The sequence below is a fragment of the Aotus nancymaae genome, unplaced genomic scaffold, assembly GCF_030222135.1.
Source record: "Aotus nancymaae isolate 86718 unplaced genomic scaffold, 86718_ANA_hifiasm-v0.15.2.pri h1tg000040l, whole genome shotgun sequence".
NCBI lineage: Eukaryota > Metazoa > Chordata > Mammalia > Primates > Aotidae > Aotus > Aotus nancymaae.
Genome location: NW_026988454.1, coordinates 7457012 through 7483482, shown reverse-complemented (window position 1 = coordinate 7483482; position 26471 = coordinate 7457012). Strand labels below are relative to the sequence as shown.

The following is a 26471-nucleotide window of genomic DNA, read 5'->3' as shown; positions in this document are numbered from 1 at the left end:
TAAGCACACAACCCACATGGGGGGAACAGACGCTGGGTAGGGGGGCACACCAGCAAAGCACCTGCCAGCTGCATGTGGACCCAGGTGAGCATCAGACTGTTTTAAAGGCAGTAGAGGGTCCTTTTGGTTGAGTAGAGGCTGGTTGAGAACTTTTATTACAAACGTTTACAGTAGACCACAGTTTTATAGCCCTGTTTGACACTTTTGCATATCTGGGAGCCTGAAGAAATAGAAGTGGGTTGGATCTCTTTCAGCCTTTGAAAAGCCTGTTGTCTCCCTGTCCAAAAATCCCTTTCCCCATTCTCTTACTCTGTCTCATCATGCTAAGTGTTTTCTCTGTAACGTGCGTCATTATGAAGTGATCTCACTCCATACTGTGTTTCCTTGAATATTTCTTGTAACCCCACTGCCTGATTCCACTAGAATGTGAGCTGCATGACAACCAAGCCTCTGGCTGCACTGTGCCCCATGGGCCCCCAGCACCCTGGTGGGGCTCAATACACAGAGGGCTCATAAGTAGCATTTGAATACATGAATCAAAGTACAGAATGGCTCAGTTTATTGCAGCCCTCTTTCAGATGCAAAAGATGATCTTTTAGAAAGCAGAAGCAGGGGGTCTAGTGCACAAGGTCTTTCTCTGAATGTGACTGTGCTGTGCAGACCTTACGTGGTTTCTTGTTGTGAAAGACTTTGACCACTGTGTGGCTTTCCCTTCAGTATATCTTTCAGAGTGCAAGACTGGGAATGGAAGGAACTACAGAGGGACAATGTCCAAAACAAAAAATGGCATCACCTGTCAAAAATGGAGTTCTACTTTTCCCCACAGACCTAAGTAAGACTTTCCCTTTCACCTTTGTGTTCACCTACTGTACAGCTGTCCCGCTGTGTCTGTGGGGACTGGTGCCAGGACCCCGTGGCTACCAAAATCCATGCTTCCCAAGTCCCTCATATAAAATGGTGTAGTATTTGCATATGACCTACACACATCCTCTCATCTAATGCCTAACATAATGTAAATGCTATGTAATCATTGTTACACCATATTGTTTTTATCTGTATTATGTTTTATTTTCATATTGTTATTCTCTATCATCTTTTTCAAGTCTTTTCCATCCACAGTTGGTTGAATTTGTGGATGTGGAACCCATGGATACAGAGGGCCAACTGTATGTAGGACGATTTCATTACTTTTAATTCAAACCAGAATATGTGAATAAGCAGACAGAACCTTTTTGATGTCAATGTTCAATTATTTATAGCACCATAGTAGAATATGGTTGCTTTCTATTTTTTCTTGGGTATGGAGGTTTCTTGAAGACCTAGAACATAGAAACATGCCTAGTTTAAAAAAAAAAATCAATGAAACCATGAGTTTTAGGCCAAATCTGAGAAAAGCCCAAAGATGACTATGTTTGGGACTAAAGTAAACATATAAAGTTAGAGCTCTCATCACATGTTCGACTCAAATTGTGGAGCAAAAGAGTAAATAAAATATAAAAATGAAAATGGAGATACATGAAACCCAAATCTCGCAACTTGCTTATTATTTATTTTAGTGTCTTTTTTTGTACTTTTCCCAGTTTGGTGTTAGATGTCATTAAGTTCTCAGTAGTGATGCTCATCAAACAGTGCTCACCTTTATCCATTCCCCCAACACTCAACAAATTGCCTTGGCTACCTCCCTGTGAGATGAGCAGATTGAATATTCCCCATGAGATAATGAAAACTGATTCAACCAAATGGCGAACTCAGAGACAGTCAAGTGCCATGGAGACACACTGGGCCATTTTTACGAGGTGGTCTAGGTTCATCTTTATGAGGGAACTGAGGTCCTGAGAGGGTGGGGATTACCCCAAACAGGTTCACAGAAGAACCAGAAATAAAACCTGCCTTTCTGGACTTTAAGTCTTGTGATTTTCATCTAAATGGTTGTCTCTATACAGCAACTCATCTCTAGAACTGAAAATGAGCTTAACTCCCTCCTCCATCCCCATTAATTCAGGCTGCATTTCAGAGAAAACGAGGACTTTGGAATCAGACAAATCAACTTTGAATTCCTGATCTGCTTCTTAGTAGTTATTCACACTTAAGTTTTGTTTTGTTTTATGTTGCCACTCAGTCTTCTCATCTGTAAAATAGGGATAATGACACCTTCCTCAAAGGGGTTTTTTATTGGGACTAAAAAAGAGAATGCATAGAAAGATTTTAGTTGAATTCCTGGCACATAGTTCACATGTACAAAATGTTATTATCTACAGGAATTTTTCCAGAGAAACAGTAACTGACAAAAGAAGGTGTCTGGAATGAATTAAGACCTTGGCAGGCTTTTGAGGCCTTTATATTTCTCCTGACTGTGAATAAAAATACTCTGGCTCTCCGTCTAAGACTTGGCTGTCAATATAGTATGGTAATATTACCTTCTGTGCCAGAAGCAGCCTATCATCAATAGAGAAATTAAAAATCTGACCACACAAATGCTGCAGCACCCTGCTGAAATGCATTTGGATGACAGCAACTTCAATCTCAGATGGGAAACAAGAGCATCTCCTTCTGCCTTGCTGATAGCATACTGATTTTTAGAATATAGTCTAAGTGCTTCTTTTCTATCCTCTCCAGTTACTCACCTGATACACACCCCTCAGAGGGACTGGAGGAGAACTACTGCCGGAACCCAGACAACGATGAGAAGGGGCCCTGGTGCTACACTACTGACCCAGAACAGAGATATGACTACTGTGACATTCCCGAGTGTGAAGGTCAGGAGTGGCTCTATAAAACGTTTTCATTTCTGCCCTTCACCTATAAAATAATTTGTTGTAAAGCCCCTTCCTACAGGGAGATTATTAATAATTGAGTAACGTACTCACCTCTCAGAAAGGGGCAAAACTTTGCTCAGACCCACAGAATTGACCTAAATTTTTGTTTGTTTTTGAGATGAAGTTTTGCTCTTGTTGTCCAGGCTGGAGTGCAATGGCGTGATCTCGGCTCACTGCAACCTCTGCCTCCTGGGCTCAAGCGATTCTCCTGTCTCAGCCTCTCGAATAGCTGGGATTACAGGCATGCGCCACCACTCCCAGCTAATTTTGTATTTTTAGTAGAGACGAGGTTTCTCCATGTTGGTCAGGCTGGTCTCAAACTCCTGACCTCAGGTGATTTGCCCACCTTGGCCTCCCAAACTGCTGGGATCACAGGCATGAACCACCACACCCAGCTGACCTGAATTATTTTTATTAAAATATTACATCAACATGTACAGACATAAAACTACATCTAAACTCTAAATACAAATTTCTTATGGGTAAAACTTTTACACAGTGTAAAACCCAAGACAGATTTGCAATTAAGTAGTTAAAACAACAAAATCAATAAAAACCAAATAAACGATATACATTTAATGTGGTGGACTTTGCTGTTTTGCTGAAGCTAAGCAAGAAAGCAATTTCTAAATCAGCAATTCACTATTTTAATGGACTGACCAATTTAATAGTGCACCTCAAAGGTCAATGCCAGAAACTAAAAAAAATTGTACTGAAAAAACTGTCATCATTTCGTATTTCTGGCTACATTTGTTAGTGCAAAAGGGAATGAATAAAGGTGAGATTCGTGTGACAGTGTGGATATGGTACTGCGTGACAACTCAGTTCTCCCTTCACTGCCACCTATTTGAATCATGGGGATCCTTTATTTGTATACCATGCTATAGGTATTTGCCCTTAAGTGCCACCAATGCCTCACTTTTATATTAAGTCTGCCCGTTTTCCTTAGTACCCCAAAAGAATGTAAGTCACATATGACTCTGCGTTACCATGTGACTTCAATAATTCTGAATCAAAGTTTAAGTTTGTGAATAATTTTGCAAAAAAGAGCCAGTCATGCTTCTCAACGATATAAAGAGAGAAGTGCTGTCACTTCAGGTGAAGATTGTTCTCCATGAGACCACGAGCACAAACGAAAACTCCAGACCAAAGGCCTGAGATGGTGCAGTCAGTGGGATGATCAGCATCATTTCACACAAAGTTTTAAAGATCATTATTGTAGTGAAGATGGCAAATATTGAAAAGTCCTAAGGGAGAACTTACAGACTTCTGAGAATAGATGCACTCCTGCCTCTCCACTGGCCTGCACATCCTGATTTAAGGACATGGCATCACAGAAATTCTGAATTTGGTCATGACTACAATAGTTGACTGGATATTGACTAAAATTTGTGAATGTTACCATTTAAAAGGAAAATGACATTTGGATTGTGTTAGAAAATCCTGAGTCCCTATTGCCAATTTTATGGCCAACTGCCTGTTGTGAATTACATCTGAATGGGGGCAAGTTGCACTTAAGGGAGAGGGATTCTGGTTTTAACTCTCTATTTTGCTTCATCCATTTCAGTTTTTTTCTTCCTCTCTGTCCTTCCTTCCCAACCTGTCCAGATGAATGTATGCATTGCAGTGGAGAAAATTATGGTGGGAAAATTTCCAAGACCATGTCTGGACTGGAATGCCAGGCCTGGGACTCTCAGACCCCACACGCTCATGGATACATTCCCTCCAAGTAAGTCTCACTGGGAAAAAACACTCCATGTTTAAGGCTCTGCAGCTCTATCGGACATTTGCTGTTATTTAGATATTTTAGCATTCCTCAAGATGTTTTTAATTTCAAATCTAACGTCCTCCCACAATATTGCAAGTGAATACGCATTCTTGCTGCTCAAAATGTGGTCCATGGGCCAGCAGCAGGGATGTTCTCTGAGACTTTGTTAGAAATGCAAAATGTCACACCCTCTGAATCTGATTTGCATAATAACCAGATCCTCAGCTGATGTGCCTACACATTCAAACACTAATGTGGGTATGAATACATTAACATCTGTCTTGAGAAATACACACACACGTTGCTGGTGTATTTTCCAAATAGTTTTCTTTTCTCTTCACTCTCTTTCCTTTCTCTTTGTAGCAATGAGATTCAAGGCTCCTAACTTTTGACCTATGAGCGAACATCATGGATTTGTGAATCCCTAATGTTTTATGTGTATTTACATCAGTACATTTTTCTGGAATGAGGATTCATAACTTCCATCAGATTCTCTAAGGGGATCATGAATTTAAAATGAGAATAATATTCTTGCTCTAGAAAGTCATGATGGTTCCCGATTTTTTAATTTTGGTTTATATATATACATATATACACACACACACACACACACACACATATATATAATTACACTTTATACATATATATATAAAATATTGCACTTTATATATATATATTATTGCACTTTAGGTTCTGGGGTACATGTGAAGAACATGCAGGATTGTTGCATAGGTACATACATGGCAATGTGGTTTGTTGCCTCCATCCCCCCGTCACCTATATCTGGCATTTCTCCCCATGTTATCACTCCCCAACCTCCCTACCTGCCACTGTCCCTCCCCTATTCCCCATCAACAGACCCCAGTGTGTGATGCTCCCCTCCCTGTGTCCATGTGTTCTCATTGTTCAACACCCGCCTATAAGAGAGGACATGTGGTGTTTGATTTTCTGTTCTTGTGTCAGTTTGCTGAGAATGATGGTTTCCAGATTCATCTATGTCCCTACAAAGGACACAAACTCATCATTTTTTATGGATGCATAGTATTCCATGGTGTATATGTGCCACATTTTCCTTGTCCAGTCTATCATTGATCGGCATTTGGGTTGGTTCCAGGTCTTTGCTATTGTAAACAGTGCCACAGTGAACATATGTATGCATGTGTCTTTATAATAGAACGATGTATAATCCTTTGGATATATACTTAGTAATGGGATTGCTGGGTCAAATGGAATTTCTATTTCTGGGTCTTTGAGGAATTGCCACACTATCTTCCACAATGGTTGAACTAATTTACACTCCCACCAACAGTGTAAAAGTATTCCTTTTTCTCCACATCCTCTCCAGCATCTGTTGTCTCCAGATTTTTTTAATGATCGCCATTCTAACTGGCATGAGATGGTATTTCAATGTGGTTTTGATTTGCATGTCTCTAATGACCAGTGATGATGAGCATTTTTTCATATGTTTGTTGGCTGCATAAATGTTTTCTTTTGAAAAGTGTCTGTTCATGTCCTTCACCCACTTTTGAATGGGTTTGTTTGTTTTTTTCCTGTAAATCTGTTTTAGTTCTTTGTAGATTCTGGATATTAGCCCTTTGTCAGATGGGTAGATTGCAAAAATTCTTTCCCACTCTGTTGGTTAACAGTTCCCTCTAATGATTGTTTCTTTTGCTGTGTAGAAGCTCTCGAGTTTAATTAGATCCCATTTGTCTATTTTCGCTTTTGTTGCCAATGCTTTTGGTGTTTTAGTCATGAAGTCCTTGCCTATTCCTATGTTTTTGCCTAGGTTTTCTTCTAGGGTTTTTATGGTATTAGGTCTTATGTTTAAGTCTTTAATCTATCTAGAGTTAAGTTTAGTGTAAGGTGTCCAGTTTCTGCTTTCTGCACATAGCTAGCCAGTTTTCCCAACACCATTTATTAAACAGGGAATCCTTTCCCCATTGCTTGTTTTTGTCAGGTTTGTCAAAGATCAGATGGTTGTAGTTGTGTGGCATTGTCTCCGAGGCCTCTGTTCTGTTCCATTGGTCTATATCTCTATTTTGGTACCAATACCATGCTGCTTTGATGACTGAAGACTTGTAGTATAGTTTGAAGTCAGGTAGTGTGATGCCTCCAGCTTTGGTCTTTTTGCTTAGAATTGACTTGGCTATGCTGGCTCTCTCTTGGTTCCATATGAAGTTTAAGGTGGTTTTTTCCAGTTCTGTGAAGAGGGTCATAGGTAGCTTGATAGGGATAGCATTGAATCTATAAATTACTTGGACAGTATGGCCATTTTCACATATCAGTTATCACCATTCTAACTGGCATGAGATGGTATCTCAATGTGGTTTTGATTTGCATTTCTCTAATGACCAATGATGATGAGAATTTTTTCATGTTTGTTGGCCTCATAAATGTCTTCTTTTGAAAAATGTCTGTTCATATCCTTTGCCCACTTTTGAATGGGTTTTTTTTTTCTTGTAAATTCATTTCAGTTTTTGTAGATTCTGGATATTAACCCTTTGTCAGATGGGTAGATTGCAAAAATTTTTTCCCATTCTTTTGGTTGCCAGTTCACTCTAATGATTGTTTCTTTCGCTGTGCAGAAGTTCTTAAGTTTAGTTAGATCCCATTTGTCTATTTTGGCTTCTGTTGCCGTTGCTTTTGGTGTTTTAGTCATGAAGTCCTTGCCTATTCCTATGTCCTGAATGGTATTGCCTAGGTTTTCTTCTAGGGTTTTTATGGTGTTAGGGCTTAGGTTTAAATCTTTAATCCATCTGGAGTTAGAATAAGGTTTTGTGAGTATTCTTTTTCACATTAATTGTGCTGGAAAACACCTCCCATTCTATAGTCACTTCTGGTCTTCCTCTTCATTCTGTGATGACTACAGGACCATACCAGGGCTTTTAAGAATGCAGAAGTGAGGCTGAGCCACAGATTCCACTTTTACTTCCCATTCAGAACAACTAGCTTAAAACACAGCAACTGCCATTTTTCTTCAAAGTGGAAATACAGTAAAGGCCTAAGGGTCCAAAGCTGAGTAAAGTCACTTCCAGGAAACCGGAAGGAGAAGAGGATTGCTTAAGCTGCTGCTGGCTCTTCTTTCCATCCTGGTAAACATTTACAGTCTCAGAGGGGGGAATGAGTAAGTGCAGAGGGCCACCAGACGTGGAGTGCATCCAACAGCCCTAGCCACTGGGGCCCACTGAGGAAGGATACCCTTGTAGGAGCACAGCTTCTCTTCCATGTTTCTCTAAGCTTCAAGGCTGGCAGGAGCAGAGCCTGGTAGACCAGAAGGACTGTTACTTTAAGCTATGAAGATGCCAAGTTCTTGGCTTTATTGGGTACTAGATGAGTATCTTTAGGCAGAAGCACTTTGCATTTTAAAGATTGCTATTTGTGGTTAAATAACTGGAATTGGCTTACATCAATTTTTCCAGATGGCCAAAATGATAAGGGACTGATTCTGTTGAGTGATTTTTACACATGTAAAATGTTAGAAAAACAGTGCTTGGCAGCTGGGTGTGGTGGCACAAGCCTATAAGTCCTAGTTACATGAGGGGCTGAAGCAAGAGGATTGCTTGAGTGAGTTCAAGGAGTTCAAGACAAGCCTGGGCAATAAGTGGGACCCTGTCTCTAAAAACAAAACAAGAAAAGAAAATCCTTGAAATACTGAGCCAACCTTGTTTCCTAGTTGCCATCTCTGAACACAGCCTTCATCCAATTACCTCCTCCATGCCCGACTGTGCCTAGCACACAGCAAGTGCTCAATGTTTACTCACTTGGAAAAGAGTCTCATGAGAGAGAGATCCAAGATGGCTGATCACTAGCAGCTTGGCTCCTAGCTCCCAGTGAAAGCGCAGAGAACGAGAGGACACCACACTTTCAGACGAACATTTGTTGCTCACGGACCAGGAGATTCCCAGCAGAGGAGCCCCACGTGTCGCCAGGGCGACTCTTGTGGCCGGCGTGGCGGTTTTGCTGGTGACTTAGTGCGCCAGTTTTTGGTGCAGAGTCCGGAGATTCCCGGGCAGAAAAGCACCATCAATCTTAACACCGCTGTTTTGGCTGGCGCAGTGGACTGCTCAGATTTCGGCGCTGGGAATCAACAAGTTGGACGTCTGCTCAGAGACCTAGTTAGAAAGTTGGTAATTACAAAGACAACAGACGGATAAATATATAATGAAGGGAAGAAATCAGCGTAAAAAGGCAGAGAATACTCAAAATCAGAATGCCTCTCCCTCTACAGGGGATCGCAATTCCTCATCAGTAACGGAACAAGACTTAATAGATTACGAGTGTGTTCCAATAACAGAAGCAGGCTTCAAAACGTGGGTGATAAGAAACTTCTGTGAATTAAAAGAACTTGTTCTAACCGAATGCAAAGAAACTAAGAACCTTGAAAAAAGGTTTGACGAAATGTTAACGAGAATGGACAATTTAGAGAGGAATATAAGTGAATTGATGGAGCTGAAAAACACAACACAAGAACTTCGCGAAGCATGCACAAGTTTAAACAGTCGAATTGATCAAGTAGAAGAAAGGACATCAGAAGTCGAGAACCAGCTCAGTGAAATGAAACGAGAAGACAAGATTGGAGAAAAAAGGATGAAAAGGAATGAGCAAAGTCTCCAGGAAATATGGGACTATGTGAAAAGACCTAATTTACGTTTGATAGGTGTACCTGAATGTGATGAAGAGAATGAATCCAAGTTGGAAAATACTCTTCAGGATATCATTCAGGAAAATTTTCCCAACCTGGCAAGGCAGGGTAATATTCAACTCCAGGTAATACAGAGAACACCACAAAGATATTCTTCAAGAAGACCAACCCCAAGGCACATAATTGCCAGATTTATTAGGGTTGAAATGAAGGAGGAAATACTAAGGGCAGCCAGAGAGAAAGGTCAGGTTACCCATAAAGGGAAACCTATCAGACTTACAGCAGATCTCTCAGCAGAAACCCTACAAGCCAGAAAAGAGTGGGGACCAATATTTAACATCCTTAAAGAAAAGAACTTTCAACCCAGAATTTCCTATCCAGCCAAACTAAGATTTATAATCGAAGGAAGAATTAAATCCTTTGCGAACAAACAAGTACTTAGAGAGTTCACCACCACCAGGCCTGCTTTACAAGAGCTTCTGAAAGAAGCACTATACATATAAAGGAACAACCAATATCAGCCTTTCCAAAAATATATCAAAAAGAAAAGAACATTAACACAACGAAAAATTTACACTAACTAATGGGCAAAACAGCCAGCTAGCATCAAATGCTAGTATTAAAGTTATATATATTCTAATTGGATAAAAAGCCAAAACCCATTGCTATGCTGCATCCAGACCCATCTCACATGCAACGATACACAAAGAAAACAAAGAGAAGGAGGAAGATTTATCAACCAATCAGAGAATAAAAATAAACAAATAAAAAGCAGGAGATGCAATTCTCGCCTCTGATAAAGTAGACTTTAAAGTAACAAAGAACAAAAGAGGCAAAGAAGGACATTACATAATGGCAAAAGGATCAATGTAACAAGAAGAGCTAACGATTTTATAGATAAACGAGACAGAAAATTAACAAGGACATCCAGGACTTGAACTCAGACCCGGAACAAGTAAACTTAATAAACATTTATAGAACTCTCCACTTCAAATACATAAAACATACATTACCACTTCACACCTATTCCAAAAGTGACTACATAATTGGAAGTAAATCACTACTCAGTAATCGCATAGCATTTCATAGGTTTAAATGAAATATTGGTTGGCTGCTCGTTTGTTATTTTCTTCCCTTATTCCTTCCTGTTTACATCAAGTATAATTATTGGTATAAAAGAGGTTTTCAATACCCATTACTAAACTGCATTCTAGCCTGGGCAAGAAGGCAATACTCCCATTCTCTCTCTCTCTCTTTCTCTTCCTTTTTCCTCCTCTTCTTTATTCTTTTTCTTTCTTTCTTTCAAAAATAAAATAAAATAAAATAAAATCACCACCCAAGAACTTGTCTGTCTTTGAATATGTAGTTTTTGTTTCTTCTCTCTCTTTCCTTCCTTCCTTCCTTCTTTCTTTCTTTCTTTTAAAAAATAAAAATCAAAGTGCTTAAAAAAATAAAAGAGTCTCATCCATGAACGTAAATGTTCAGTGCTACTAAAATCTTTCTTGTCCATTCAGATTTCCAAGCAAGAACTTGAAGAAAAATTACTGTCGTAACCCCGATGGGGAGCCCCGGCCTTGGTGTTTCACCACCAACCCCAACAAACGCTGGGAACTCTGCGACATCCCCCGCTGCAGTGAGTATGAAGCACACCCAGATTCCAGGATTCTGACTTGCCCTGTTCTTGAAATCAAAAGAAAACATGTGTCAGTGCCTGAGTGCAGCCCCTGAGAAGTGACCTACAAGTCCTATGGGATGTTATTTGTCTTTATTTTATTGCTGGTTTAAAACAGTTATGGTTATTAGTTACTGTAGGTAGTTGATCAAAGCATCCATTTGTTATGTTTTTCTTTCTTTGCAACAGAAACTTTTGCCCTTAGGAGTTCAGTGAAATATAGGCTTTGGGTATTGTCTGTCCTATTCTACTTTTCTCCGTGCTCTAGGGAAATCAGACCCATGCTCTCTGGCACATGGATTTCATTTTCAACCAGAGTTCTTTTTAATAGTTGCTTTGTAAACAAAAAGTGTCTTTGTTTACAATGTTCAGATCTGTGGATGCCCAGTTTTTCCAACTTGGTGAGCAGAGGGTGAGAGGGTGGGGATGGGAAAGAGTTCAGGAGGAGAAGATGAAATGGCAGACCTAGTAACAATGATGTGGAGACAACAATTTTATCATATTTTCCTCTCTGAGAATTTGAAACAAAGGATTACACACTAAGACAAAGACAGGCGTGAAAAGTCACAAAGGATTCAGTGAGGGTTGGCCTCCCCTCCTTTCCTCTGACACATGTTCTTTGGGAGTGGAAGTTCCTCAGGCATTCTCCCTTTTTATGAATATCGATTTCTCTCTTTTTTTCAGTTTCTCTTTTTGTCATCTTCTTTTTTTCCTCGGGAATGTCTTGATTTCTGGATGCACACACTTTTCATTAGAGATGTTTTTTGACTTCTTTCCTTGGACTCTTTCCCTGTTGTTTGACTTTATGGAATGTTGGGTGCCATTCAGTTAGGTCTATTCAAGTGAATGATTTATTCTTCAGGAAAGAGAGCGGATCATTGGCATATGTGAAAATTTGGGGTGGGAGGTGACACATATTGATACTTACCGGGTATGAAGAACTGAGCAAAGAGAACATAGAAAGAAGCATTTACCCAAGGGTCCTTCCCTGGAGAGTTCTTATGAAAGGGTCTCACAGGCATACATGCTACTAAGTTGATTTCTTCTAAAAACATGAAACAATTTTCAAGTGCCAAATTCCAAAAGCAGCTGAGCAGAAGACAAGACAGACCAGAGCCCCCTGCAGCCATCCCCCTTAACATCCATTTATGCGTTCTCTATTTTAAAATTATTCACTGTAATTTATTTTTTCCATTCAAGCAACACCTCCACCATCTTCTGGTCCTACCTACCATTGTCTGAAGGGAACAGGTGAAAACTATCGTGGGAATGTGGCTGTTACCGTGTCGGGGCACACCTGTCAGCGCTGGAGTGCACAGACCCCTCACAAACACAACAAGACACCAGAAAACTTTCCCTGCAAGTAAGCCCCCTCGAGTCTCATTCTGCTGCTATGGGGAATGTGAAATCCCCTTGACTTTGCCTTAGTTTTAGTTACTGTAGGAAGCCAGGGTAAAGTATCCTGGAAGAAAAACCGATCTAATCGTAAGTGAAAGAAATGAACTTTAGCACATTTTTTCCCATAACAGTTGTTCTCAAAGTGTAGTTCCCCAGACTTTTTTTCTTTTTAGAAAGCTAAACTCATAATCACTCTTCTTCAGAAATTTGGATGAAAACTACTGCCGCAACCCTGATGGAGAAAAGGCCCCATGGTGCTATACAACGAACAGCCAAGAGCGGTGGGAGTACTGTAATATACCGTCCTGTGAGTCCTCCCCAGTGTCGACAGAACAGTTGGATGCCTCAGGTAAGCAAGGGTACAGGAGCTTACTGAGGGCCCAAGTGCTCTCCTTATTTTTGTACACCAGTGGCATCATCACAATAGACAGTATCTATGTTAGTTTAATGCTGTTGCGGTCAGAGCGTGCCCTGTATGATTTCAGTTATTTTAGATTTGTTGAGGTTTGTTTTATGGTTCAGGATATAATCATTTTGGTGAATGTTTCTGTGCTCTTGAAAAGAATGTGTCTCTGCAGTTGTTGGGTGGGGTGTTCCTCAAGGTCATTTAGGTGAGGTTGGTTGGTGGTGGTCTTCTGTATGCTTACTGATTGTCGGTCTCCTTTAGTGACTCCTGAGGAAGAACGGAGATGTGTCCAACTTTAACTGTAGATCAGTCTATTTCACTTTTAGATTGTAACCTGTTTTGTGTATTTTGAAGCTCCGTTGTTAGGCACAGATGTATTTAGGATTGTTATAACTTCTTGATGAAAGGACCCCTTTATCATTATGTAATGTTTCTTCTTATCTCTGGGAATATTCCTTCTTCGCAAGTTCTGAAGTCTATTTGTGGTGCTATAAATACAGTCTCACTGCTCTATTTTCACTAGTATTTGTATGACCTATGTTTTTCTCAGCTTTTAAATTGAGATGTTCAGACCATTTGCATTAACGCAATTGTTAATAGGGTTGAATTTACATCTACCATCAAGTTAGTTATTTCTCTTTGTCACATTTAAACTTTGTTTCTTTTTTCATCTTTTTCTGCCTTCATTTAGATTATCTCCACTACTTACTTATTAAATTAATTTTTAATGGTTTTAGTATTTTCCACAATGTTTATAATATACTTTTTTACTTTTCACATTCCACCTTCAAGTGATATAATTCTACTTGACACATAAAAACCTTACATCATTGCACTTCCGCTTCCGCCCTCCCAAAATGCTATACTGTTACTCCTTGTAAGAGAAGCTTACTTCTACCATGTTATAGATCTCACAATACATTGACACTATTTTTGCCCTGAATAGTCAGTTGTGTTTTAAAGTGATTTTACATAAAACTATTTTAAATATTTTCTTTCTTTCTTTCTTTTACCATTTCTGGTGCATTTTGGGGTAGATCTCAATTTCCATCTGGTGTCAGATTCTTTCTGTGAAAAACAACCTTTAGCATTTTTTGTAGCACAGGTCTGCTGCTGCTGAAGTCTTTCAGATTTTGAGTGTCTGAAAAAGTATTTTGGCTTCAGTTTTTAAAAGTAATTTTGCTAAATAAAGATACTGGATTGAGAGTTTCATTCCTTGCAGCACTTTAATGATGATGTTCAATTATCTTCTGTTTTAAACAGTTTCTGACTAGAACTCTGATTTTTGTTCCTATGTTTTCAATAGGTCATTTTTCTCTGACTGCCTTTAAGATTTTCTCATCTTTGTTTTTCAACAGTTTGACTATGATGTGTTTATTATTATTTTTTTGTGTTTAATCTGCTTGAGGTATTCTGAGCTCCTGGATTTGTAGATTGTTGATTCTTTTTTCTTTTCCTTTTTTTGAGTCGGAGTCTTGCTGTGTCACCCAGGCTGGAGTGCAGTGGTACAATCTCAGCTCACTGCAACCTCTGCCTCCCAAGTTCAAGTGATTCTCCTGCTTCAGCCTCCCAAGTAGCTGGGACTACACGGACGTGCCACCAGGCCCAGTTAATTTTTGTATTTTTGGTAGAGACAGGGTTTCGCCATGTTGACCAGGCTGATCTCGAACTTCTGGCCTCAGATGATCCATTGCCTCGGCCTCCCAAAGTGCTGACATCACAGGTGTGAGCCACTGTGCCCAGCCTAGAGTGTTGGTTTTCATTGTCCTTGTAAAATTCATAGCCATTATCTGTTCAAATGTTCGTTTGCTTGTTTTCAGGTTTCCCTCTCTGTATTTTCCTTTGTACCCACGTGTTAGAACATTCATGTTTTTTCATAATTCTTGTAAGCTTGTTCTTTTTTTTTTCCAGTAACTCTTTTTTCTTTCTTTGTGTGTTGGTTTGGATAAGTTCTAGTAACCTATTTCTAAGTTTCTGGATTATTTCATCAGTTGTGTCTAGTCGTCTCCTCAGCCCACTGAGAGAATTCTTCATCTCTGATATTATGAATTTTTTTAGCATTTTTATTTTACTATTTTCTATAGTTCCCATCTCTTTGCTGAAATTCTTCACCTATCCATGCATATTATCCACCTTTACCACAAGATCCTTTAACATATTAACTTAGGTATCACACAATCCCAATCTGATAGTTTCCAGATGGATCTTCTCTGAGTCTGGCTCTCTGGATTGCTTTATTAGTCAACAGTGGCTTTCTTTCCCCTTGGGTTTTTGGTGTGTCTTGTAATTCTTTAATCAAACACTGGACATTATAAACAGAAGAACAGTAGAGGTTACAGTAAATATTATTTATACTTTGAAACAGACACCCTTCTTTTGCAAATATATGTTGTGGATAATTGAGTCAATGTAGTTACTAGTTTAACTGAATTTGGGATTTGTGATTGTTAGTTTTACCCTTAATGCGCTACAGATTTAAATTCCTCCAGTGATACCCTGCTGCTATCTTTTGCTTAGAGTGGGGCCTGGGGTGCTGAACAGTTTTCTCAGTGTTCCTATTCATTCTCAGATTTCAACAGTCACTGCATGCCTGCAATACAGAGGCGATATCTTCATGCACATAATCTAACACCATTGATGCTTGCTGTTTCTTGTTACTGAATGCACACTTTTTGTTGAACGTAAGAGAATACTTATCTCCCTGGTCTACCTCCCCGTTAGGCCAGTTCTGCACAGCTAAGCTTTGAAAGTAGTGATTTTTCAGTGTTCCTGCACCTCCTTCTGATGGAACTTGTACCTGTGGTGGGTTTGGAGAGAAAGAGTAGTAGACTTTTGCTTTATTGCAATGCAGGATGCAGGGCACAAGATAATTCCCTGTAACTTCTCCAAGGGAATACGATTTTTGCCTCTACCACTCTGAGAAGTGGTGGATCTTTGCCTGCAGTCCTAGAAATCTTCTAGGACTGCAGGCAAAGACAAAGCTTCTGGGCAAAGACCAGAGCTGCAGGCAAAGACCAAAGCTTCTTGGTGATAGGGCAAGAGATAATCTTCAAGGACCATCTCTTGCCCTATCACTCAGAAGCTTTGGCCTTTGGCTTTGTTTGAGGAAGGATTTAGGGAAATGTGCAAAGGTTTCATGTCTACCCTCAACTGACAGCCAATCACCACCTACAGCCTGCACTGCCAAATGCATCCTCCTCTCATCTGCCCCCATGTTCTCATGAGCACTCAGTAGAGATCCATAAAAAAGAGCTTGCACATAAATGCAGTTTCCAATTGTAAGTTATCTATCTTTTCTTCCCCCAGCCCCCGTCAGTTTTAAATGAAATATTACTAAGAACTTATTAATGTTCTAAAATGCTATAAATGTGTTGTTTTTTCATGTTCATCTGTCTGCTAATATAGAAAACAGTCATAATTCTCAGAGGCTACTTACTGTTTTTATCATAAATTGCTTCATGTTTCTTTTTTTTCGGTAATTGTTAAGCTTGATTTCTTTTATTTTAATTTCAGCACCACCTGAGCTAACACCTGTGGTCCAGGATTGCTACCATGGTGATGGACAGAGTTACCGAGGCACATCCTCCACCACTGTCACAGGAAAGAAGTGTCAATCTTGGTCATCTATGACACCGCACCGGCATCAGAAGACCCCAGAAAACTACCCAAATGCGTATGTCTTTGATTTGTACTGTAAGAGGGGCATCCGCCAACTGAAATTTCTGCTAAAAGAGCCATGCTTCAAGCTAACTTCCTAGGACCAAATTTCTCTTAGACCCAAAATGTGTAGAAAAATGTCTCAAGAATCTTGCTTTTGAAGAAAGTGTCTGCGAGAAGAGAAATTTTAAGCTGGCTATTTTTCCTGCATAGTTTTATGGAAGCAGGAGGATATATGGAAGTGGTGAGGTCATATTAATTGAAAGCTCAGGAGTACATCTGAGCAAATGCTCAGAAACAGTACCATTCCACAACATCTACTAAACATCAGTGCAATCTTTCTACCATAGAAAGATGTCATTTTAACCTCCAGCCCCTGAAATGAAGGTTGAATTTGCTATTTTTGTCTTGGGTCACAAGTAAAGTGTATATACTTTATATGTGTGTGTGTATATATATATATTTATGACTATATACACATATATGTGTGTATGTGTGTATATACATCATATATATTTGAATATATATCATAAATATATATATTCTGACCTGTATAAACACAGTGGGTCCTGAGCACCAGTGGTCTGAAAGGATATGGGTTGCTGAGACATGAAGAACAAAAGCAGGAAGGCAAATGAGAGTCGGGAAATACACACATGCTGAAAAGCAAAAAGGATCATTAGACGAATGAAAAACCAGGTCTGACAAGGACAGCCTTTCTTCCATTAATGAGTATACAATATATGGAAAAAAAGTTTTCACATATTGGAGAACGGATACACTGAGATAATTTAGAAAGGGAATCAAATGAGATCAACTCCATAATTACCCTGGCTTTGTTCCTGGAGACCCTCCTTGGGTTGAAGAACAAGGAGATGCAGCCCAACTGACCACAGCAGTCTTGCTGAACTGAGGAAAGAGACTGGAGTTTGGGATTACTAAAACAGCTGAGATTTTCTAGGCTAGGCAGTAATGTGAAAGGATTTGTGGAGGAAAGGAGCTCCAGGAATGTGCATAGAAAGTCCTCAAGGCTTTGACTAAATAGAAAGCTGCATATGCACAGGGAGAGTTTCTAGAAAGAAAGTAGGATAAAGAACAGCTACTGGGGAATGAACAACTGCGGGAGAACAGTGAGCTCAATGGAGATGCCAGAGCTCACATAGCACTGGAGGATATTTGAGCTCTGACTAGCCAGAGGAAAGACCTCGCTGAACATCTCAGGCATTCAGTAATCGCCACACAAAGCCATACTTTAGGAGTAGGATTAATGTATTCCTATAATAAAGGCCACTCCAGAAACAGCATAGTAAAGCTGAAAAGCAAGTCTAAAAAAAAAACAACATGACCTCCAAGTAAATTAACTGCCTGCCAGAGGAAAATTCAACCCTCTTTAAAGGTAAACAACAAAACCAAGTTGCTCAGTTATGTGGCATCCACAATATGTGACCTAAATTTATAACTTTACTAAACATACAAAAACCACTTAGTGTGATCCATAACCAGGATAAAAAGCACTCAATACAAATAGACCCAAGAATGATGAAACTGGCAAGAATATTTGAAATATACTTACCATAATTGTATTCAAGGATTTAAAGAAACATGAAAATCAAAGAAACAAATGGATATCAAGAGAGAAAAATTATAAAATAGCCAAATGGAAATTAAATAACTAAAAAATGTATATGTTTAATAAAAAATGTACTGGATAATCTTACCATCAGGTTAGACATTACAGAAGAAAAAATCAACTAGAAAACAATTCCATAGAAGTGATACAAAGTGCAGCACACACATACAAAGACCGAGAAAATAAAGAAACAGAGCCTCAAGAACATCTATGAAGATATCAAAAGATTTTATATATGTGTAAAGCAAGTCACAAGAAAGGAAAGAGATATTGGCACAGAAAAAATACTTGAAGCAACAAGAAAAATTGTATTAGAAGCCAGAAAAAGAAAATACATGTTCACACATAAGAATAGTGGCAAAAATGACTGAGACGCCTTCTCATTAGAAATTATGCTGTTCAGAAACCATGAAATAACACCTTTAAAGTGATTTAAAAAAATTTTTAAATTAACATAGAATGTTATATCCAGCAAAAATATCCCTTGAAAATGAATGTTATATAAATACATATTCTGCTCCCCCCCTCACACACACAATAAACAAAATACTAAGAGAATATTTTATTATTAGGCTTATATAATAAAAGATGTACTAGAAATCTATTTTGGTAGAAGAAAAATAGTGTCAGATGGGAACTTTATACTAAGTAATGAAGAACTCTGGAAATGGCAAATGTAAAAGACTTATATTTAATGCCTTAATTTCTTTAAAAGAAATTGATGGGAGGCCAAGGTGGGTGGATCATGAGGTCAGGAGTTTGAAACCAGCCTGCCCAACATGGTGAAACCCAGTCCCTACTAAAAATACAAAAATTAGCCAGGCATGGTGGTGATGGCATGCACCTGTAATCCCAGCTACTCAGGAGACTGAAGCAGGAGAATCACTTGAACCTGGGAAGCAGAGGTTGCAGTGAGCCAAGATGGGCAACAGAGCAAGATTCCAACTCAAAAAAAAAAAAAAAGATAATAATTGACTACTTGAAGAAAAATTATAGCAATGTATTGTTAATTTAACATATGTAAAAGTAAAAATGTTAAAATAGTCACATAAATAATGTAGGAGATAAATGGAAGTATACTGTTGTAAGTTTCTTACATTATCCATGAAGTTATATAATATAAACATATGGTTGAAGGTGGTAAGTTAAAGAGGGTTATTGTAAATCCTAGAGAAACTGAAAAAATTTAAACTTAGAGGAATAGATAATAATAGGAATATTCCATTTATCCAAAAGAAGGAAAGAAAGGAAGAAAAAAGAATGAAGAAGATATGGCAAAGAGAGAAAATACATAGCATTATGGTAGACTTAAACTGAACCACTCCTAAGTATATTAAATATAAAGGGATTAAACATTGTAAATAAAAGGCAGAGATTGTTAAGCTGAAAAAAAAATCAAAGTCCAATTATTATTATTATTATTTTTACCATCCATGCTCTTTAATTGTAAAGAGCTAGCTCAAAAATCAAGTGTGGAAAATGATATACCATGAAAACAAGAATCAGAAGAAAGCTGAAGTGGTAATGTTAATCCTAAAGTAATCTACAAGAAATAATATCAAGATGAAAAAGTTATTTCTTAAGTAAAAAGGGTTTGTTCATCAAGACTTAACAATGCTAAATGGGTTGCACCCTCATAAGAGTCCTTCAGGTATATGAAGCAAAAACTGACAGAACTAAAGAGACAAACAGATAAGACCAAAATTAGAGTTGGAGATAATCCTAATGTCTCTCTCCGTATGGTTATACATCTTCCCAAACAAAATACAATAGAAAAAATATGCAAAAATTCAGAAATATATACATTTTAAAGGAAAGTGTCAACCTATTTAACACTATGCCAAACTGCAGAATACACATTCAAGTATGTATGGAGCATTCACCACACCATATGTGTGGCCTTACAGCAAGTCTCAATAGATTTGAAAGAATTAAAATGATACAGAATCTGTTTTCTGAGCAAAACAGAATTAAATGAAATATAAATAACAAAAAATTGGGAAAGTTATCAAATATTTGCATTTCCAAATACTTCATAAGTCAAAGAAGAAATCACCAAAAAATTTAGCAAAGTTTTGAACTGAATAATAGTAAAAATACAATAGATTAAACCTTGCATGATGCAGCGAATGTTTTTAGGGTTTTATAACTTTTAATGCTTTTAGCAGAAAACAGAAACATTTAAAAATCAATGACTTAAGACAACATTTCTCAAAATATGGTCTGGAGAAACCTGAGGTCTCTTGAGATCCCTTCAAAGATAGTCTATGAGGTTAAAACATTTTTAATTTAAAAAAAGATTTTATTTGCCATTTCACTTTTATTTTCTGACAAGCATACAGTGGAGTTTCCCAGAGGCTACATAATGTTTGATCACATTCTCTCTCTAGTGGCTAATAAAATGTGTGATTGTCTCTTACGTTTAAAAACATTCTCAGTTTGGGATGCAATAAATATTCATAGCATATATTACAAAATGAAAGCTCCTTAGGATCCCCAATAATTTTTAAGAGTTAAAGGGGTCCTAAGACCAAAAACTTTGAGAATTGTTGATCTAAGATAACTTAAAAATCTAGAAAAGGAGAAGCAAATAAGACCCAAGGTAAACGGAAGGAAAGAAAGAATGAAAATCAGTGAAATCCAGTATGTAAGAATATACACAAACAACTGAGTAAATCCGTGAAACAAAGTTGGTTCTTTTGAAAGATCCACGTGACTCACAAAGCTCTGCCTAAACTGATGACAAAGCGGGGAGCACAACCATCAATATCAGGAGTAAAAGAGGGGAGGAGTCATTGCTATAGGATCCTTTACATATTAAAGCTAATAAACAAATATCAAGAGCAACTTTATGTCAACAAATTCAATAACTAGATAATATGGACTAATTCCTTAGAAAAAAACAAATAAGCAAATTGGACAGTGAATAAACTGAATTTCTAACCAATCTGATATCTCTAAAGACAACATGTGTATGTAATCTTTAATATGTTAATATATTAATAAATCAATAAACTTCTCACAGAGAAAACTCTAAGCCCAGTTGGCTTCAGTAAGAATTTTATTATTTTAAAAAAAAATAAATCTAATTCTTCATGATCTGTTACAGAAAATAGAGGAGAAGCGAACACTTCTTAATTTGTGAAAAAAACTCAAAGCCCAGTTGTAAAAAAATAGACAAGGATATTGCGAGAAACTAAAGCACATTATGTGTTGTGAACATAAACATAAAAAGAGGTAACAAAATTTTAATCATTAAAATGATGACCATCCCAAACAACTGAAGCTGCTCTTCAAGAATGTAAGGTTGGCTTCTTAACATTTACAAAACAATTCATATAATTCAACATGTTAACAGAATAAAAGTGATAAGTCATGTGATTATGTCAATAGATGCAGAAGAAAATGTGACAAAATTTAACATTCATCCATGATAAAATGTCTCAGAAAACTATGAATAGATTGGAACTTCTTTAAACTTGATCAAGGACATCTACAAAAGACCTCCAGATAACATCAACTTAATGGTGAAAGATTAATGTTTTCTCTCTAAAATTGGAAATAATAAAAATATGTTTGCTCTCAGTACATCTAGTCAGCATTTTACTACATTGGTCACAGCCATTGCCATAAGACCCGAAAACAAAAACAAAAAGAGAGAAAAAAAGGAAGAAAAGGAAGAAAGAGTCTAAAGTTTGTAAACAAAGATGTAAAACTGCCTGTATTGACAGAGAGCTTAATTAATGGATGCAGAGAGTCATAAAGACTAAATTTTGCAACATTGAAGAACATTTAAGTATATACGTGGTCAATATACAAAAAGTAGTTGTATTTTTATACACTAGCAATGACCAATTGGAAAATAAAAATGTCAGAGCAATATCACTGACAATAGTATGAAAACCACAAAATATTTAGTGATACATTTAACCCAATATGCACAAGAACTATACACTGCATGCTAAAAAACACTGTTAAGGAAGAAATTAAAAGATCTAAATAAATATATATCATGCTTATATTTTAAGAGTCAGTATCATTTCTCACCAAACTGATCTTTGGATTCAGCCCATACCCAAGCAGAATTCCAGCAGTCTTTCTTTGAAAAATGTGACAAAAATGTATATGCTAGAATCACCAAGACAATATTTAAAGAGAAGAAAAAAGTTGGAGGACTTACCTACTTAGAGGTAAAGACTTATAAAGGTATAGTAATCAAGATATGTGGTATTGGAAAAAAAATGTATACAGATATAGAAATGGATGGTCCAGCAACAGATTCACATATATGTGGTCAATTTGGTTTCTATGTAGGTGACAAGGTAATTCAATAGGGAAAAAGATTTTTTCCAAAATAACTGTGAAACAGTTGGATACTCATCTGGAAAACAAAAATAAAAACAAATTTTGGCTTCTACTTTCTATCCCAAATTAATGTGCAAAAGCTCCTAGATCAAAATGTAAGAGCTAAAACTTAAGCTGAAATATAACAATTCCAGGAAAATACATAATATTTTCATAAACTTGAGAAAGGCAAATTTTTTTCAGGCAGGACCCAGAAAACACTAGCTCTAAAAGAAAATAAATTATAATTTGGGATTTCATAAAATGAAAATTATGTTCCTCAAAAGTCATTGTTAAGAAATCAATAGGTAAGTAACAGACTGGAAGAAAAATACTCTCAATCCATATCTCTGACAAATGGCTTATATCTACAGTATAAACATTTCTGCCCCTCACTAATCAGAGGACAAACAACCTAAATAAAATGGGCAACAGAACTGAATAGGGAATTTCTCGGGGAATGATGGACAGACGGACAATAAGCACCTGAAAAAATGCTCAACATCTTAGCCATTAAAGAAATAAGAATTATAACCATCACAAGATGTCACCAACACTAAATGGACGTGGGTATCATTAAGAAGACACAGCAATGAGTGGTGTCACTGATGTGGAACGAGGATGTGCAATTCTCTCATATGCTGCTTAAAGTACAAAATGGTACAACCACTTCGGAAATCAGTCTGCTGGTTTTTCATAAAGTTAAATAAATAGTGTCTACCCCACAAAACAGCAATTCTATTCCTGAATATTTACCCCATGGAAATGAAAACAGAAGTCCACAAAGAGATCTACAAGAATATTCACAGTAGCTCTAGTTATTATAACCCCAAACTTTAACAACTACAATGTCAATCGGTGAGAAAATAAATCGATAATTTGTGATCTATTTGTATAATGGAAGAGTATTAAGCAATTAAAATGAAGAAGCAACTGACCCTCTCAAATAGGATGGATGAAACTCAAAAATATTATATCAAGGAAAGAAGGCAGACACAAAAGTGTATATTCTGCATGACTTCATTTATATCAGGTTTGAGGAGAGGCAAAACTAACTTTTGGTGAAGGAAATCAATAGTATTTCCCTCTGGCAGTGGGAAGACGGTAGCAGGAATTGAATGAGCAGTAACACAAGGGCGTTTCTAGAATAATGGAAGTGTTCTGTATCATATGGGAGTGTGGGTTACACAAGTATGGGTGAGCATCAAAACTCACCAAATGACATTTAAGATCTGTGCATTTCACTCTGTGAACATATACCTCAACTGAAAAGACTGGAAGTTTGTTTCAAATACTCAGCCTTTTAACACATCCAGCTGCTTGAACAACGAGCTTCCTCAAATGGGGCGGCTGGGCTTGAGACTATGTCACATGTGAGTCTCTAGAGAGGCAGTGTTGCATTCCCATGGTCCGTAATACATTTCCTGTTTTCACAGGCAGCCACGGGTCATGAATGTGAGGATTCTGAGAGGTTGGAGCAACACTCTTTGGAGGCATGAGGGGAAGTGCATTCTCCAAGATGCCCCCAGCCCAGGGTCCTCACCTGCTTTGCCTCTTATTCCATTGTTTTCTGACTCTTCCGTAGCTGCCCAACCTTTTCAGATCCCATAGTGTATCCAGCCGTCTCTCTTTATGCCTCGAGTCCCACTATTCTTTCATCTCATCCCCCAGTCCCTCAGTCCCAGAGTGGCTGCAGCAAGCAGAGGATGGACTGCGAGCAGGAGAGGCGGTCCCACCCATGAACCCATCCTAGAGAAACTGCATCCTGCCGGGGAGCTAGTTTTTCAGGGCAGCTTTGATAATTCTTGCAGAAACAAACCCACTTGACACCCCTGACATGGTATTGACAGTAACACTATTTTCATGGTTGTTTTTCACGGTAAAAGAAGACCCCTTTAGTTATACTATGAGTACTTAGAGGAAGGTGACTGGCCTAGGAATGATATCACCTTGGATGTCATTTCCTCCTTGGAGAAGTATATTTTAGTTCCAATACACATGTTACAATATAGTCCTATAGAGAGAAATGCAGAGAGCTAGACAGTTAGAAATATATTTTATGGGCATAAAAATATAAAATATACACTTCACAATCTGTACCCATTATTCCTGAGAAATGTATTTGGCAGAAGGTGGAAGGAGGATATTCTGATCCTTTCATTTACACATTTATGTATGATCTGAGTTTTTATATGGAGCACATACCACTTTTGATTTTTAAAACTAAAATTAAAATCTGTCTGTGAAATGTACACAGTTCTTTAAAGTTGAGGACCATTTGTGCTTGTGACAACATTATTGTACCTATAATGGTAGTATTTCAAAGTCACTTGTTAACACTTTGTTAAAACAAGCTGTAGAGTGTGCTGGGTGCCCCTGAATATTCTCCCAAGTCTTGTGATCTGTATTGTTTTGGAATTTACAGTGACCTGACAATGAACTACTGCAGGAATCCAGATGCCGATAAAAGCCCTTGGTGTTTTACCACAGACCCCACGGTCAGGTGGGAGTATTGCAACCTGAAAAAATGCTCAGAAACAGAAGGGAGTGTCGTGGTGCCTCCGTCTGTTGCCCAAGTTCCAAATGTAGAGACTCCTTCTGAACAAGGTAAGAAATCTGTGGTCAGACACCTACACACTTGGACACTGGGATGAAAAGCCATGGGAGATCTCACTGATGCAGAAGGCTTCCCTGTTGCATGGGAAATTAAGTGTTTTTTGAGGGTCTGCCATGTGGAAGGAAGCCTCAGTGTACTCTCTCGGGGAGTCAGAGGTGTGACTTTGGCACAATGTGAGTGGGCGTGTCTTTAGGACAGGCACAAACCCCCCAGGGCGCTCAGCTTAACCACTCACCTTGTTCTAAAATGGGTTATCTCAGCGTCCCCGTCCAAATTCCTTTTCTAACATGCTGCCAAATGTATGATTCTTTCCAAGCCAATAAGCGTCTCCAGTAATTTCTTAAAGTAGGCAGTGTTCATTGCAGTCTTCAGCATTGCAGTTTCTGAGGAATGTGGCCCCTGATTCTGTCATCCTAGAGAAACCTGACATGACTGCATTGATTCCATATCATCCTGGGTCTATGCAGCCGTACATAATCATCCATTTTCCCCCCTACAGAGTGTATATTTGGGAATGGGAAAGGATACCGGGGCAAGAAGGCAACCACTGTTACTGGAACTCGATGCCAAGAATGGGCTGCCCAGGAGCCCCATAAACACAACAGTTTCACTCCAGAAACAAGTCCACGGGCAGGTCTGGAAAAAAACGTAAGCCACTTTGATCTGGACTCTTTTGCCTTTTGTTCACCAATCTTTGCAAACAGAATTGGTTCTGTATTACAGAAAATCTGTTTGGACTGCTCTTTTTTGCTAGTTGGGGAGAGGGGCAGAAGAAAATTTTGGAAAGGCTTCAGGGGGCTAAGCTAGAATATAATTGACCTTAGTATGAAAAGTACAAGCAGCACAGGTCAGCAAACCTCCATGCACGTGAGGGTTCTCAGGCCTCTTCCCTTTAGTGACATTTCTTTAAAGTTTCCATTGTTGGGCACTGTTTCTAGTTTCTAGTGTTTGTATGAGAGGTTCCAGTGATCAGAGATGCCCTTTATGATGTTTAAGTCCTATTTTTCTAGAAAAGATTTGGATGGGCCATCAGGGCACAGTGGGACTTCCCCTAGTCTCACGCATTCTCTGAGACAGCCTGTGTGTAGGGAAGACTGAGATCAAGGAAAAACTAAAGTGTCTGTGTTCTCCCACCCTCACACCACACAACATAACACTTCTGACACCAGATGTGGGGGGATTTCTCCTCACACCCCAAGCGAGTCTCCAGCAGATACCAGCCAGGTGTCCTACAATGTAACCCAATCCTGACACTCTATCTGGAGACAAGGTCAGATCCCACAAGTTAAGGCTCAGTTCCACAAGACCATCCCACTCCAGATGCTAATTCCAAGTTCCAGGCTGTGACCTGTACTTCTGCCTGACTGAATAAAAATCTGTTTTTCTGCATACCCTCACTGGGTTTCATTAATCTGCTGGAGTGGCTCACAGAACTCAGGGGAACATGTTGCTTTTATTTACCCATTTATTATAAAAGATATTACAAAGGATCCCTGTGAACAGCCAGACGGAAGAGATGCA

The 26471-nt window shown here is 38.4% G+C and overlaps 1 protein-coding gene across 1 annotated transcript in view; it reads left to right on the top strand.

The window, feature by feature from the left end:
* PLG (plasminogen) overlaps positions 1–26471 on the top strand; it is a 55255-nt gene that overhangs the window by 8287 nt on the left and 20497 nt on the right. The window contains exons 4-12 of the mRNA XM_012451173.2: positions 718–832; positions 2617–2756; positions 4425–4545; positions 10741–10859; positions 12099–12261; positions 12500–12645; positions 16216–16375; positions 24759–24940; positions 25450–25598. Coding sequence (XP_012306596.2) covers positions 718–832; positions 2617–2756; positions 4425–4545; positions 10741–10859; positions 12099–12261; positions 12500–12645; positions 16216–16375; positions 24759–24940; positions 25450–25598 — 1295 coding nt within the window. The remainder of the gene's footprint in view (positions 1–717; positions 833–2616; positions 2757–4424; positions 4546–10740; positions 10860–12098; positions 12262–12499; positions 12646–16215; positions 16376–24758; positions 24941–25449; positions 25599–26471) is intronic.